The sequence below is a fragment of the Mya arenaria genome, chromosome 1 (genome assembly GCF_026914265.1).
Source record: "Mya arenaria isolate MELC-2E11 chromosome 1, ASM2691426v1".
NCBI lineage: Eukaryota > Metazoa > Mollusca > Bivalvia > Myida > Myidae > Mya > Mya arenaria.
The window spans coordinates 19,001,584-19,019,356 of NC_069122.1; the positions used below are offsets into that span (position 1 = coordinate 19,001,584).

At 35.5% G+C, this 17,773-nt stretch overlaps 2 protein-coding genes across 3 annotated transcripts in view; one reads left to right on the plus strand and one right to left on the minus strand.

Annotated features, from left to right (window-relative positions):
• The window catches only part of LOC128224324 (tRNA N6-adenosine threonylcarbamoyltransferase, mitochondrial-like), a 451,923-nt gene that overhangs the window by 94,785 nt on the left and 339,365 nt on the right, over nucleotides 1–17,773 (minus strand). The window lies entirely within an intron of this gene.
• Nucleotides 1–17,773, plus strand: part of LOC128222193 (dipeptidase 1-like) — a 59,983-nt gene that overhangs the window by 5,755 nt on the left and 36,455 nt on the right. For both annotated transcript variants that reach the window (XM_052931474.1, XM_052932225.1), the window contains exons 2-5: nucleotides 972–1,110; nucleotides 4,440–4,572; nucleotides 13,635–13,785; nucleotides 14,963–15,047. In XM_052931474.1, coding sequence (XP_052787434.1) covers nucleotides 972–1,110; nucleotides 4,440–4,572; nucleotides 13,635–13,785; nucleotides 14,963–15,047 — 508 coding nt within the window. The remainder of the gene's footprint in view (nucleotides 1–971; nucleotides 1,111–4,439; nucleotides 4,573–13,634; nucleotides 13,786–14,962; nucleotides 15,048–17,773) is intronic.

Sequence of the window (17,773 nt, forward strand, 5' to 3'; positions counted from 1 at the left end):
ATCAAATGCCGTAAAACAACGTGTCATTTATGTCAGACCTACACCAAATGATGAATAGCCCGAATCAAATGTCGTAAAACAACGTTTCATTTATGTCACACCTACACAATATGTCGCATAGCCAGAATAAAATGTCGTAAAACAACGTGTCATTAATGTCACACCTACACCATATGTCGCATAGCCAGAATGAAATGTCGTAAAACAACATGTCATTAATGTCACAACTACACCATATGTCGCATAGCCATAATGAAATGTCGTTAAACAACGTGTCATTTATGTCACACCTACACCAAATGTTGAATAGCCCGAATCACATGTCGTAAAACAACGTGTCTTTTATGTCGCAACCAAACCAAATGTCGAATCGCCAGAATCAAATGTCGTAAAACAACGTGTCATTTATGTCACACCTACACCAAATGTTGAATAGCCAGAATCAAATGTCGTAAAACAACGTGTCATATATGTCACACCTACACCACATGTTGAATCGCCCGAATCAAATGTCGTAAAACAACGTGTCATATATGTCACACCTACACCACATGTTGAATCGCCCGAATCAAATGTCGTAAAACAACGTGTCATTTATGTCACACCTACACCAAATGTTGAATAGCCCGAATCACATGTCGTAAAACAACGTGTCATATATATCACATCTACACCAAATGTCGCATAGCCAGAATCAAATGTCGTTAAACAATGTGTCGTTTATATCACATCTACACCAAATGTCGCATAGCCAGAATCAAATGTCGTAAAAATAGATTGTCGTATAGGTCGCACTCATAACTTTCAACACTCGCCAATACAGTGGAGACAGACATAACCAACGATTACGCGCCAGTAGGCTGACAAAATAACTCGAGAGAGATCGAGTTACGTTCTTAGTAACCCCGAGTGTTCAAAAGTTTAATTCCACCCATATATGTTCTTACATATTGTTCAATACTGTTTTTCAGACACAACGATCTAGCATGGTCGTACCGAAAGTGGGCGAATAACTCTGTGTACACGGTCGACCTGAAATCAGTGATATGGAACACAACAGAAGCACACACTGATATACCGCGGCTGAGGAAGGGTCAACTTGGCGCTCAGGTATGAATCTTATAGTAGAACGCTGGACAACAGTTTGATACGGACCACATACATGTTGTTAGGCGGGGCTGGCGCTCAGGTATGGATCTTAAAGTAGAACGCTGGACAACAGTTTGATACGGCCCACATACGTATTGTTAGGCGGGGCTGGCGCTCAGGTATGGATCTTAAAGTAGAACGCTGGACAACAGTTTGATACGGCCCACATACGTATTGTTAGGCGGGGCTGGCGCTCAGGTATGGATCTTAAAGTAGAACGCTGGACGACAGTTTGATACGGCCCACATACGTATTGTTAGGCGGGGCTGGCGCTCAGGTATGGATCTTAAAGTAGAACGCTGGACAACAGTTTGATACGGCCCACATACGTATTGTTAGGCGGGGCTGGCGCTCAGGTATAGATCTTAAAGTAGAACGCTGGACAACAGTTTGATACGGCCCACATACGTATTGTTAGGCGGGGCTGGCGCTCAGGTATGGATCTTAAAGTAGAACGCTGGACAACAGTTTGATACGGCCCACATACGTATTGTTAGGCGGGGCTGGCGCTCAGGTATGGATCTTAAAGTAGAACGCTGGACGACAGTTTGATACGGCCCACATACGTATTGTTAGGCGGGGCTGGCGCTCAGGTATGGATCTTAAAGTAGAACGCTGGACAACAGTTTGATACGGCCCACATACGTATTGTTAGGCGGGGCTGGCGCTCAGGTATGGATCTTAAAGTAGAACACTTACCGACAGTTTTATACGGCTCACATACGTATCGTTAGGCGGGGCTGGCGCTCAGGTATGGATCTTAAAGTAGAACGCTTGCCGACAGTTTTATACGACCCACATACGTATTGTTAGGCGGGGCTGGCGCTCAGGTATAGATCTTAAAGTAGAACGCTTGCCGACAGTTTTATACGGCTCACATACGTATCGTTAGGCGGGGCTGGCGCTCAGGTATAGATCTTAAAGTAGAACGCTTGCCGACATTTTTATACGACCCACATACGTATTGTTAGGCGGGGCTGGCGCTCAGGTATGGATCTTAAAGTAGAACGCTGGACAACAGTTTTATACGACCCACATACGTATTGTTAGGCGGGGCTGGCGCTCAGGTATAGATCTTAAAGTAAAACGCTGGACAACAGTTTGATACGGATTTGGATTATGTTTTGTTTTTAAATTAAAGTAAATCATTAGTCGGAAGGCTGTCATGGAACTCAACGAACGCTTACACAGGTATATCGAGAGGATTGGGGCAAATTTTCCATGAGAGTATGTTTGCCCAGGGGACAATTTACAGAATATTTCAACACAAAAACGCCCGTAGAAATAGCGGTGGTATTATTATTTACTTTAAAGAACATCTAGTTAATGGGCATAGAAGATGAATATTACCTCATATGTGTAGAATAGGCCAATTTCAATTATAACTCCACCCCAACTGTCCTGTTTGTTATTGTCACTTGTTTGTCCATGTGATTCTCATGTTTATGTAAATGAGTGTATGAGGTTATGTATGAAAGTGGTCAAACGGGTATATTTATATTTAACTAACAGTTTCATTGGCTCTCCTATTTTTATCCCACCGCCCTTACTAATTTTCTAGGTTTCTCTAATCATTCCCAACCTTTACGCACAACTGCAAAGTTGTCCGTATATAGTTAATACATTCAGTTTCAACATAACTGTCTGAATCTTATTTAAATGATTGTATCGTTTCACAGCCTGGTGAGTTATTATATATAATTACATAGATTACTATTAGTCGTTCGTTTGTATTAATTAATATCTAAATAATAATTAAACCCGTTTTGTATTTGCTTTTATTTTGTTCAAACATGTGGCCATTGTTTTGTACCTTGTATAATGTATTTTAAACATTTGCTTATTGTATTATATTATATTTACGTATATATTATATTTATAGGTTTTTTCTACATACTGGTAATAAATAGTAGAACCCTGAGAAGTGTTGAGTTTACCACCACCTTCTACATATGTATCTGTCCATGTTATCGTCAGTTACGTAAAACTTATATAAAACGATTCTACTATCCATCTGTATTCAAATTCCATCAATTATTGGTATCATCTGATTAAAAAAGGAAGTTATAAATGTTTGTAAATATATAAAAGAAGCAATTGTTATACGCAACTCTCTCATAAATAATATAACTTAATAAAGTAGTTATGAAACTTTCCCTCCCTGCCAAAGTTAACATAATAATTATTTTGTATTCAATGTACATAAACTTTTTGCCTTCATTACATTCTATTTTATAATATTGTTTTTGAGATTAGATACGTGACATGTTTATATATACGTAACTATATGTATTACGACGATGTACTCTTGTATAAGTCGAATAAGCTGTCTGGTCTGTTCTCTTCCGTTTAATCTCAAGACGTTTTCAGTGTGTGTATACCACGTGATAAATAGCGTCATAAATGTTATGTCGGAAGGCAATATTTTGATTTAAAAAAAGACTTTGAACAAAGCTAACTTCACTATTTCTTCACCATTTTAAATGAAACATAGCGCAGTCTACGCCGCTTACGCAGCCCCACCTTCGGTCTTTAACAAGAATTTGATTGCGAGTTTAGTTTCTTAAAACACTTCGACAAACCTTTTCACAATACGGCATTCTGACGGAGCACTGTAAAAAATATTATTTTGGATACAGGTTTGTCGAAGTGTTTGATGAAACTAATGACCTCATTAAACTTCGGAAATAGAACAAATGCGGGGCTCTTTAAGCGGCATAGACTGCCCTTTGTTTCATTTAAAATGGTGTTGTTAATGAAACGTTATCTTTGATTTAAGTCTTCATTTTAAGCAAATTCTTGCCTTCCGACGTAGCATATATAACGTAATTTATCACGTGGTATATACACACTGGTTTTTGGGGAAGCCGACATGAGTGGGATGAATATCGACGTTAAGATATCAACAACAGTGCATGTATATCACGTGATAAATTACGTCATAAAAAGTACCTCGGAAGGCAATATTATGCTTTGAATGAAGACAAAACAAAGATAACGTTACTATCTCTTCACCATTTTAAATCAAACATAACACAATCTAGTCTATGCTGCTTAAAGAGCCCTGTCTTCGATCTTTTACCGGAGTTTGATTGAGAGTTTTGTTTCTTAACACACTTTGACAAACCTTTAGTTTTGAAACCTTTTGTTTTAAGTCTTCGTTTTAAGCAAAATGTTGCCTTCCAACGTAGCATATAATTATGACGTAATTTATCTCGTGGTATACACTGTTCAATGTGGATCGGAAATATTTAATTTGTAACTAAAACAGTGATAATAATTGTTTTCAGTTCTGGGCTTGTTATGTCGTCTGCAAATCCAGCTACAAGGACTCGGTTCTTCTGTCCCTCGAGCAACTTGACGTCATCAAGAAGTTTGTCACGCGCTACTCTGATACATTTGAATGGGTGACTACATCAAAAGGTGACGTCATTTCATGTTTCGCTTTTTCGTTATTAAAGTGGTCCGAACACAAATTCCATGTTGGTAAACATTTTGTTTCAAAGTTGTTTATTTGATGCGACACAGTTGAAAAAAACATTTATTTGTGCAAGTATTTTTTAGGTTTTTATTGGTCTACACTAAGTAAAGTCCATATAAACAGCCGCTTCAGAGTCTTTGACGATTTCTATTTTTGGCGATTCTATGCGTCCATATCCCACTTGTTGTTTTCCTGGCCAAGAATGACAGATTCCAGCGCTAAGTATATTGAGCGGAAAGATAACGGCCAGCTGCTAGATAGTTCCAAAATAGCGATGCTTGGTTGACAGAAGTCGATCATGGCTGGTATTCAATATTGATCTTATCCTTATCCTTAGACATGCCTCAGTGATTCCATTCTGCCAATTGGTCAGGCCAATAAAAATAATCAGTTTCTATACTCAAATTTAAGTTCAATCTAAGTTGCACATTAGTGTACTAAGAGAAAGTATTGGCTTAAACACTGTTAAAATAATTGAAGTGTAACTTTTGTGTTTTTATGTTACAATGCAGTGTTAAATATTGTGGAGTAACAGTTGAAGAATTAATATTACATTGGTGTGAATCAGTCGACTTGTTGCGTTAAGGGAATATCTAAATGTTACAAAAAGTTACCTAAACGCACATTATTGTGGCTACACTAAGTAACGGTTAAAGCATGTTAGTTTTTACTTACAAAAATAGATGTTTGATGCGACGACGTCCCATTTGTTTTGTTCAAGTACATACTTTACTTTTGAATTGTTCTCATAATTTTGTGTACTCACTAACTGGGCCAGCCACTGTCTATATCGACATCTTCACCTGATTTAGACCAAAAACGGCTGACAGCTGATTCAATGAAGTAAAATTTTTGGAAATTGCTTTCGCATTGGACAAATTATTATGTTGATAACTAAATTGTGTTGACTATGCAATAATCTGGTCAGCCACTATTTATATCTACCGCTTCACTTGATTTAAAACAAAAAAGAGCTGACTGCTGATTCACTGAAATAAATGAATTTGAAACTTGAGAAATAATGCATCTTCATTGGACAAAATATTATACTATCAACTAAATTGTGTTTATTATCCCATAAATGGGCCAGCCACTATTTATATCTACCGCTTCATCTGATTTAAATAAATAGCGGCTGAATGTTGAATTACTGAAATAAATGTATCGGAAAACTTGAGAAATACTGCCTTCTCATTGGACCTCATATAGTGTTGACCACTAAATTCCGTGTACCGGCCCAGTCTCCGTTTAAACATACCGATTCACCTGATTAAAATCAATAAAGGCTGACTGCTGATTTACACAAATAAAGGTAGGGCAGATTCAAAAATACTGCCATTCCCTAAAACAGATTATTTTTTCATCCGTTACCACTAATTCAACTTATTTTTCTTGATAGCAAGACATATGCTATTTGATGGCCAATTTAATTTAGAAGGGCACAGTAAATCTTATTGACTTTTCTTCATTGTTAAGAGTAGTATATTTACTCTCCTTAAATAAACACCTTCAGGGATATCACAGAGCAATGAGATCAATAGTTCAAATAAACCTTTAGGCCACAACAAATTGATGTTTCGTTTCGCGGAATACCGCTCCTATTTTAAAGCTGCACTCTCACAGATTTACCATTTTTATAACTTTTCTATTTTTTGTCTTGGAAAGAACAAATGTTTGCGAAAATATCTGCAAACCAATGATATAAGATTGCCGACATTAACTCAGATCGTATATTTTTATATTTCCGTTCTAAAATTAATGATTCATGGCAGTAACGGTTTAAGAAAAATGCATAAAACATCAATTTTTGAACTTAAATATAAAAGTCTACGTGTGTGTGTGTGTTTTTGTGAAGGGAAGTAACCGATGCGTGGTGTTTTATGTGAAGGGAAGTAACCGATGCGCGGTGTTTTATACTGTATATCGAAGAAACATTGTGGCTCGAAATTTGGAAATTTAATCTTATTGTTTACAATAAATGTTCTTTGACCATGCTGGAAGTCATTGATCATCGTCTCATGCACTAAAGGATCATTAATTGAATCGATAATTATGCAATAAAACATGTGTATCTGATACTGGTAGCTAAAATATTGCGTTATATTAGTTACTCTTTTTGGATGGAAATCTGAATGATGAACAATGACTCAATTAAGTATTATTTGATTCAAGTCATAATACAGGTGACCAGAATTTTACCTTATGACGTCGCTGCTGAAGAAGACAGCTTAACTTAACAGGAACATGGTTCATTGTTTATTCCAAATTGTAGATTCCCTGTTCTACATTGCTACATATCAGCACCCTATTTCAATTCAAATTTAGTAAGTTCGGCGTACCATCCCCATGGGTAGACCCAGGTTCAATAAGTCCAAAAAAAAAAAAAAAAAAAAAAAAAATCAACACAACAACAGTTGGACACTAGCTAGTTGATATAATGCCAAGGATACGTTGTATCTAAAATTAAATATGAAACTTTATTCTCGTAGACTATTTTATAATTTAGACATCTTCTTTATATAAATGTAGGCTGAGACTAAAATGTTTGTACAGTATAATTCTTTCTAGTAGAATTTTTATTTATGTATTTGAAGTGTTCGATTTAAATATGTATGTGATAGATTCTTAAGACATTACTTAAGTATTGAAGTTTTAACCGCAGAATTTTACTTATTGTGTAGAATATAACACACACACACATATATATATATATATATATATATATATATATATATATATATATATATATATATATATATATATATATATATATATATATATATATATAGTCCATAGCATCCAAGCTGCGATCAAGAAGCAGAAAATGTTTTTAAAATCTGTAGAAATATTGTAAAACGTAGCGTGCTCACCGAATGGGTATAACCCGATGGCGAGGGTAAATAAGCTTTTCATTTCGACTCCACACACTTAGACCAGCCCAATTGCGTTCATACCCCGACAATGACATCAACCCCGCAATTCATTCCTTAATTATTCATTTACGCAATAAATATATAAACATAGCTATGCGAGAACAATACACAAGCAATCTTTATACTGTGAGTCACACACACGAATATCTTAAGTTGTACCGGGTCCTTCTCTAGATAACTCGACATCTGACATTTGTGAGAATTCTTCATTTAGATAAGCATTCAGCGCAATATTTTTATGTGAATGACTCTTATCAAAATGCATTAATACATGTAATGAAATAATTTTGACGTTCGATTTTGACGTGGATGACCCGACCTACAAATTAGCCGAAATACATGAAATTTGGTAGGGGTACCTTGAGGGAGGAGGATTTGACTATGACTAACCTATCGCCTGTTTCACAATTTGTTAAACGGCCGTCAATTCGCAATTTTTATAACCTCAGTGTTACGCAGCGTAAGGCTTCTAACAATGATTCCATCATCGGCAGACAATGGAATGTTCTTTACTCGTACACGTACAGTGATTTCCCCGTCTAATCTACCGGGGTTTGTAGCTAGCACGCGTAACTGTTTGCCCCTAAAGGAAACCCCATCTGCCATTATCTTCACCTTGTCATCTAAATTATCAAGATATATACGCCACATGTTGCGAATTCTCTGTAAACCTTTTATGTGGGTAGATTCAATCTTTGTTGCAATGGCTTTGAACAGTTCTGTATGACCGATCCATTCATGATTCTTGGGTTTTCTTGAACCGAATAGTTCATATTCCATCAGGAATACGAGCGGGACGCCATGTTTGTTTTGGTCAGTGACCTCTAATATTATTTTCCATTATTTTGGTTCAAGAGAAATAAGATAGCGTTTAAACAACAGTACCTTTGAATCCCTAGATATATATTGTCCTCTTCATTACACTTATAGCTCTTGATAGCTTGTTAATATGAGTAAATAAGAATAGTTATATCCTGACGAAGAAACACAACCTTGGTACAAGTCGCTTACATCAATCTTAGCTCCCCTAGTGGCCCGCGTGGACGGCTCGATCGAGCGTCGTCCGCGTAGTGCTTAAACACCAGTTCGGCGGTGCGCACCGGCGCTCGGCGAACGATAGGCGGAGTTTCGGGTTTTATGAAAAATGGCAAAATTGTTTTTCTTTCGCTCGCTCGCTCCAACGTCTTTTGGCAAAAATCCAAGGAACAAAACATTAATTTGGTGTGGCCTTATCGATATCTAAGTTTGTCCTAAGTAAAGCGAAAATTTAGAAAATGTTGTGCAGTTTATTACGATTTGATATCGGAGTAGCGCGTATTAAGCACAAGGTATATATAATGGCAACCAATAATGGCTGGATAGTTGGCGAGGCATATAAAGGGATTGAGAAAATTCTACCAAAACAGATTGATCAGCCGAAAAAAGGTAGATTTAGGAATGGCTTGCCTTTTTCAAAAATAGTTAAGGTGTTTTCCCTCGATGTGAAAGAACGGTTGATCGATCAATCCAAAGGCTATACAATCAAAGGAAATACAAAGAAGTACGATGAAGATAAATGGAGTAATGTGCTGAGATCACGGTTTACATGGTGGTCAATAGCTGTTGATAAAAATGCTTTAAAAATCATTGAGAAATATATATATCCCGGTGAAGAACCTGCTGAAATATATGATAAGGCCACCTCAGATGTGTCGCGATATGGAACCGAGAGGCTAACATTGGACTTCGATGATGTTGTTTTAGCGTATGAGAAAAGTGCTGGAAAGAATTCAGAAACACGCGTGTTAGGAACATTCAAGTACAGAAGAGAAGTCATGCATGCACTTGTTGTATGTCCTGTTGACTACGCGAAGTTTGCCGAACATCCACTCGTGGGATACGACAAGCCTTGGCTGAGAATAACGAATGACGTGCGCACATATTTTCCTCATTCTGTGACGGTCTCTGATGATGATGATGATGCATTGCAGTGGTGTCATCTGGCGTATGCATTTTGCCTGGATCCACTTCCGGACCATGCCTTGGTACTCCCACAGATTAAAGAAGGATCTAACTGGTCTCAAGTAACCCAGTCTCATACTAACTTGTGCATGCCCCTAGTTTAAACTTGCACAACATACAAGTTATGACACATATCTTGTATATATGAAAGTGCAACGGAAATCGGAGAGAATCAATCACCTTAATTACCTTTATTCATGTTTCGGCTACATTCTTTTTTTTTCAGAGTTCTTGTCGTCCAACAATAACCTTATTTTTTAACAAATATTACCACACTGATCCATAGTTCTTATATACAAATTCAAAACGGCAGTGTTTAAATAAAAAAAAAAACTAATCATTTATTTATTTTTTGTAGTGATACATAAGGTATGCATTATAGCACACATCTTAGAAATATATTAGAGTTACATCCTTTTCAAAAACATGTGAGGCTTTTTTGATATTTTTATAAGGCCTAATATATGAACGTTTTTTCATAATTGGAGAATGGTGTTAAAGTAATCTTCTGTATGAAGCTTTAAAGCCTTTGAACTACATATTAAAACAAACACTAAAAAAGCAATATATATATTTTCCGTGTTTTTTTCCTTTTTACTAACTGACTACAAAAACGGTAGGGTCGGTCCCTAATTCAGATGTAGGGTCAGGTAACCCGAACCGTCAATGTATTTAGGCCTAATTGTAAAAAGTAGATGTATGGAACCCTTTTTCTGTATGTGAATTGTAAATAATCAAAGATGACAAGTCTGTCGACAATACACATTATTAATGGTGTCTTAAATGTTAACGTTTTTTTCACTAACCTTTTTGCTCCATATTTATATATGCTGATAGTAAATGTGTGATAGTATTCCGCTAGTATACGTTATAATTAGTTATTACCAATATAATGTTATCTTTGTACTTTCGAATATTTCAACAGCTAGTTTTTGTTCGCGTAATTTATATACTCGTACATATGTATCTTCATTTCATTCATTGATTCCTCTCTATTTTTAATTTGTTTTCTATTAAAAAAATAATCAAACTTGCCCAGGACCTCTTTGAACAGAAGTTGTTGAAAATTCCATAGGCCTTGGTATTAACATACTCAACTTAATAATAATATTCAGTTTCTAGTTTTCAGTCGAATATGTATGTACTTTTTTGTATGCATATATATTTATTATTTTGTTAAACTCGCCTATTTTTATTTATAAATTTATAAATTAGCCTTATGTGAGAAGTTTTTTTGTGATATCGAGAGGATAATATATTATCAAGTAGATTGTAGCTATTATTTTTAATATTACGAATTAATCTACTAATTATGAATTACCATGTGTATATTGACTGTGTGTGAGTGTTTTAATAAATATAGATTAATCTATCAGTCGTTATCAGACGTTTACATCAAACAATTCGGAATCCCTCGGCCACTTTCGTATAAGGACGGTTTACACTGTCAGAGGTCTGTACACTTTAACTACGCTGCAAGTAGTTCGCGTAGTAATTTCGGTATAGCATATAAACTTTATGACTTAACTCTCGGGAATCTTAATTATGTTTGCAATTATACTCTTCACTGGCAATCAATTTAAGCTTAGATATAAAAATACAAGCTAAAACGCTACAATTAAATTATAATACCACTCAAAATTTAACGAACTTCTTCTACACATATACCGGCATACATTCGATGTTTTTTCTATAGGAAATGGTCGAGGAGTTCGGAATGACATCACACACTGCACGTAGCCGTTCCTACCGTCACGCTTATCATGTGATGATGGTCAAAATCTGCTGACCGCGTTTAAAACTTTGAGCTATGTTTGTTTTAAGTTTTTTTAGAATGTTTGGAAATTGAAATAAGAAAAAAACCCAGCTGAACTCCTGCTGTTTTTGTTCGTGGTAGCAGAAATGTCTGCTCGCCAAGGGAGATCATTGCGTAAGGGAATGGTTTAATACATGTAAAGAAGTTATTTGAAACGACGTTTACCATGGGTAAAAAACTAAATGATACCGCGCTTGTCCAATCAGAGTGCAGCAATGGAATAAACAATTGGGCTATCACGTCGTGGCGTTGGTAAATAATCCCTCATAGTCAAACTGGCGCCCGGCTTTTTTCCAGTACTGACAATTGTCAGCTGTTAGAATCCCTGTTTACAGTAAAAAAAACAACACACACACACACATTAAAGCTGCACTCTAACATATTAACCGTTTTGACAACTTTTTTTTATTTCCGTTAGAAAATTAATGTTTAATGGCTTAAAGCGTTACTTACGGTTTATGTAGAATGCATTAAACATCAATTTTTGAAATCAAACATGAAAGTCTGCGATCTGATATTTTGTCAGCTGTCTTAAATCGCTGGTTTCCATGCATTTCCGCATAAATTGGCTTGTTCTAAGACAAAAAAAATCAAGAAATTGTCACAACGTTCAATCTGTGAGAGTACAGCTACAAGATGCTGAAGGTCAATATAAGGTCTTTCAGAATTAAGTATAATCCGGGCTCTAAAAGACTCACATATTTTACCAACTATTGAATTGAATACAATTACAAATAAAAGAAAGAAATAAAAATATAAATAAAATGAAGATTAATCAAAAAAAGTTAAAGAATTGCAAATTAAAGCTTCTTAAATATATTATAAAAAACTGTCGACACTTTTGACATTTCTGACAAGGAGGATACGTTATAAAAAGACATGCATTCTGTTATTCGTTTGCCTTATCCAGCAAATGGTTTTTAACCTATTTTAAAAATGAATTATGTTTGAGATCGTTTTTATATCATTCAGCAAAGTATTCCTGTCTTTTATGTCACTAAAGATGAGTAAAGTGTTTTCTTTCCAGTAAAAGTTAGAACAAAACAATACAAATTTGATAAATTATGAGTAAACATCTCTTACATGTAAAATTGTATTTTTCTTTCGTTCACATATGATGTACTCTTATTTATGACGATTTTAAAAGTATGGTTAAGACGCAAATGTTCCTTTCTATTTCGAACATTCAACGCGTACAAAAATATGGTTGATAACACTTTTTCTTTTTTGTGTTACCCATTTATTAGTTATAACAAATATAGAGTTTGTCTTTGAGTTCCTAGTTTAGACTTAGGTACCCAAAAATCAAACGAAGCGCCCAGGTGACACTGCTTTTAAACGGAACAAACATATATATTAGTTTTAAAATCGATTCATATCTAGCCTTCAGTAGAAAAATATGCTTGAGTTAACTTGGCCATTGGTCCGCGTGTGTAAACCACTTGTTAAATTACGTCATATATGCGAGGTCGGAACGCATCATTTTACTTAAAAGAAGACTCAAAATAAAGATAACTTTTCTTTTTCTTCACCATTTTAAATGAAACAAAGGGCAGTCCCGCCTTCGTTTAATTACTGGAAATTGATTAGGTGATTAGTTTCCTACAACATTTCGACAAACATGTTTCAAAACTATCGTTTGGCAGTGCTACATTAGACGGCAGTTTTTGGAAAAGGTTTTTCGAAGTGTTTTCAGAAACTAAATTCTCACTCAAACTCTGGTAAAAGACTGAATGCGGGGCTTTGTAAGCTGCTTAGACTGTGCTTTATTTCGTTTTAAATGGTGAAGAAATAGTGTAGTTATATTTGTTTAAAGTCTTGCTTTCCGAAGTAGCATTCATGACGCAACTTATCACGTGGTATACACACACTGTTGGTTCTATTAATAATACCTTCTCCTAACAGGGAAATGTTTTTCCTTCGTTGTACATGTACATAGATCCTGTTGGAAAAGAAAGGCGCACATTTAATTTTCACCAGGTGCGCTGCTCCATTCATTCAAGACGGGAAAGATCGCAAGAGGAAGACCCTTCTATTAACTTTAGTTTCGGTACGCTGCGCATGGTGTATAACCTGAATGTCAGAAAAATAATCGACACACATGGCTGCTTCTGTGTGTATTTATAGAAATCCTGGACGCGTAAAAAGCGGGCCAAATCGGAAAAGATAGTGCCATTCCATTGACCCCATTTTAGTGCTCTGCGCATGCCCATAAATGTCAATAAATTTGAAGGTTAATTTGTACTTTTTATAGGGATCATGGACGCGTTTAAGGCGGGAAAGATCGGTAGCCTTGTCGGATTAGAAGGAGGCCATTCCATTGACAGCAGTTTCGGCGCACTGCGCATGTTCTATGACCTCGGGATCAGATACATGACCGTCACACATAGCTGCAACACTCCTTGGTAAATTGTATTTTATTGCTCATTATTTTATATAATTATTATTATTTATATAGCTATAACCGAAAACTTTTCTACACCATCTCTGACTTATACTGCTTAGACTATGATATGAATCCGTGTGTGTGTGTGTGGGGGGGGGGGGGGGGGGGGCAAATAGATTGACTTCAGTCGGTCCGTCCTGGAGTCTTGTGGCACGGAGTTCTCAGTTATATTCCCGTAATTTAACCTATTAAACTGTGTTGTTCTCCAAAGAATTTTCATATAAACTTAATAAATATTATATTCAATTATAATTATATTTCTCAGAAATACTAATGGAAGTCAAGTGCTTGTAACAAAAGCGTTACTTTTCAGTTATTGGTTACATACAGTTACATACAATACGGCCTGTACACAGTATCTGTTAAGGCATTTTTTGCTTTTTTGGGCTTAAATTTGAAAAAGATGGTCGATGTTTTTAAACATTATACGACATTACTGGTTTGACAATTATTTATATTTTCTGAAATCAATGGGTAACGTATACTTCATGCTATATCTTCATAACTCATTCATGGCCAAGTGGCAGAACATGGCCAAATGTTCAGTAAAAATAGTTCTTTCAGAAAATATAGGTTAAGAAAATCCAAATCTCTCAATTCCAATGGTTATTATGGCATTTAATCTCCTATAAAGCCACTTTTATTTTACAATGTAAATGCATTTATATAAAGGAACAAAAGTAACATTTTACCGCTTTGACACGATTCGATTGAACATGTTTGGTCCTAATAATACACCATAACATTTTAAGGGCAGAAAACTGGCAGCCATGCACTCCAAACTACATCGTTTCTTTAACATATTTGGTCCAAATGATATACCGTACATTTTAACAGCTGAAAAATGCCACATATCAACGACCTCTATTTTTCGCTATAATCTTTAAAGGGCAACTGAAACTGAAATCTTGAGGGTCCGGAATACAACTTGTTTTAAATATATTTGACCCTTTTGGTATACCATACATTTTTTAGAGCTGAAAACGGGCTTTTCGATCCATTTATTCAACAGGTTTAAACATGTTCGGCTTCATTGAACACCATACAATTCCAGGGTTGATTACTGACAAGTGGGTGCTCTAGGCTACAAGATGTTTGAACATATTTGACTCCACTGGTATACCATACATTTTCAGGGCAGATAACTGGCAAGTCGATGCTGCGGACTTCAACGTTACTGTAATGGGAAAGCCGGTTGGTGGACTGACAGAGTTTGGGAAGGTTGTGCCCAGAGCTTTTAAATCTCCATCGCTTTGATCTCCCTCATTAAGCATCATATTCATTTAGCATACATTTGTAAACTATAAACTTTCACAAACATTTTTGAATATTTCTTTAAAGGGGATGGACACCAGTTGGTCCCAAAATAGGTAAATACAATATCACACAAGTAGGCTAACATTATCAAAACAACCTAGTATGAGGCCGATAATACATCATGTTACATGATTAAAGATTAATTTATCGCTGTCTCAGGTGAGTTAATCCATGTAAATTTAGCGAATTATGGTTTTCCAGTTTATTGTGGGTTTATTAAGGCCGTAAAAGTCACTTAATTGTAAAGGTACACATATGATGCTTTTAAATTAACTAGGATTTACGTGGTAGACATCCCCAGTAAAATTCGGAAAAATACGCAAAAACTGCAAAAGATACATGTGTCGTAAGCGATGTAATACATCTGTAAGAGAGATTCAATGCGTTGTACACACTGGTATCAATTTTATGCCAGTTCTTGAAAATTTTCTTTTTTTCTTGCAAATGTATCATCTGGTGTCTAGTCCCTTTAAAGTTCAATCAATTACTTTATGGTCAAGTAATAGACATCAACCCACACTTTCAACGTTTACAAACAGCGCTCTCTCATAAAAGCGAACGTATAAAATTTTATGACTTGACAACCAGCAACTTAAGTTCGGACTGAGGTGAAACACATGTTTTAATTAAACATAAACTGTCATTCATTTTTTGAGAGAATGAAGCTTCATTACAAGAGAAATATATGAGCGCCATTTGCATGAAATAGCGCTATTTGCAAGAGAACGATTTTGACTATAATTACAGAATATTTGAATTAAAAAAAATCCCTACTTACCCTTCCTAGTAGCTCTGGGGATGTTACCCTAAACAATTATTTTTTAGGCATAACTTAAGTTCTTGTCATATGAAATATGAAGTTTGTGAACTTCTTTTACGATAGAAAGTGCTGCCAAACTATTGTGATAACTATAGTTCAAGTCATATCAATTATGAAGTAGATAACCTATATTGCCTCAACAACCCCCCCCCCCCCACCCCCCCCCCCCGCCCCCCGATACGACATATTTCTGAGAGGCTTCCCAGGGGATTTTGGTCTGAATTCCAGGGCATTTTGATATTACACCAGATAATTATTACGCAGTGAAAGTATGCGCAATATCTACATTTATGATATATGAATAAATACAGAAACACACTCTTATTACAATAATTTTTGGACTAAGTCATCATGGTCCTTCAAGGAATTTACACTCATAACTTTATGGATGCTTTTCACTGTCAACTTGGCTAGTTAAAAACAATGCCCCCCTCCCCCACCTCCCCCCTCCCCCACACACCAATTGAATAAAGCGGCTGTATTTTATGCCTAAAATTCAATTATATACTTTCTTTTTAAAATGATTGACTATAATTATAAAAACAATTAATTTAAAGGTGTTGTTTTTTTCATTTATTTCAGTATATTAGAATGCAACGGTCATATATTAGATAAATGGTATTTAACAAAGACACATCTTAATTATTTTCAACATAACTAAGATTCGATAATCATAATTGTTACGTAAACGTGTGCATAAACATTTATTAAAAACCTTTCAAAATTAAATGCATAATAATGGAAATACAGAATAAATGAACAGTTAATTAACATAATTTTGCACCAGTCAATTGTAACCACGCCCACGACCCCCCCCCCCCCCCCCCAGGTCCGGGGAACAGCGGGGACAACATCATAGCCATACACAAATAACATACAATGAAATACCGTGGTACAAGTACACAAGAACACAAACTTTTGCTCGGAAGAAGAGTAAACATTTTATTTCCATTTCTTTTTCAAAATGGAAAATATACAAACTTTGATAAAGTTAGAAGTAATTTTGCCGATTAAGTTACCTTGTGCATTATTCGCAGCACCAAAAAGGTTATTAAAATGATTATACAAATCATCGATAGATAAGCCTTCAGAGCTGGGTATATTTTTCTTGTACTGATTTTTTTCCAAAACTGTTTTGGTTTTGTTTTTGCCATATTATAAAACATAAATTTTGAGTGATAAACCTTTAACTACCTTCTAAATAATGCGTTTATGAAAAATATTAATTATTGATAACAAGATTATTACTGTATTTTATAGCTGAAAAGTTGAAAACGCGTAATATTAAATGATTGGTGAGTGCTAAAAACATATTGTGATCAACTAAAGTCTCATGAGGTAAAATTTCCATGTTTTCTGCACTTTTCTTTCAAATTAAACTCGATATTCTTCCTTGCAACCATTGGTGTTCGACATTTATTCATCCTTTTTGATACATCAAAACAATTGTATTAATTGTGGCAAATCTTGGAGTAAGAGTGCATCTTTAATGACTTGACTCTTTGGAATCATATTTTTATGCAATAATTCACTTCAATGACAATCAACTTAGACTTAGTAGTACATAATACATACAAAAACACTACAAATGATTAATACTTTTTTTTTGAATTACGAACATTTTCTTTATAATATCTGTCATGTGTTTCCGTTCCGGATAAGAAAATCCGACACGAGGGCACCTGCGTTGCCAGCCTCGTTGTCGGCCACCCAGCGTGCCCAAGGGTCGGATTTTTCTATCTGGAACGGAATCATATGATTGTTATTTTTTCTAGCACACCTTAAGTTTCATATTTAGCGCGTGACTTAT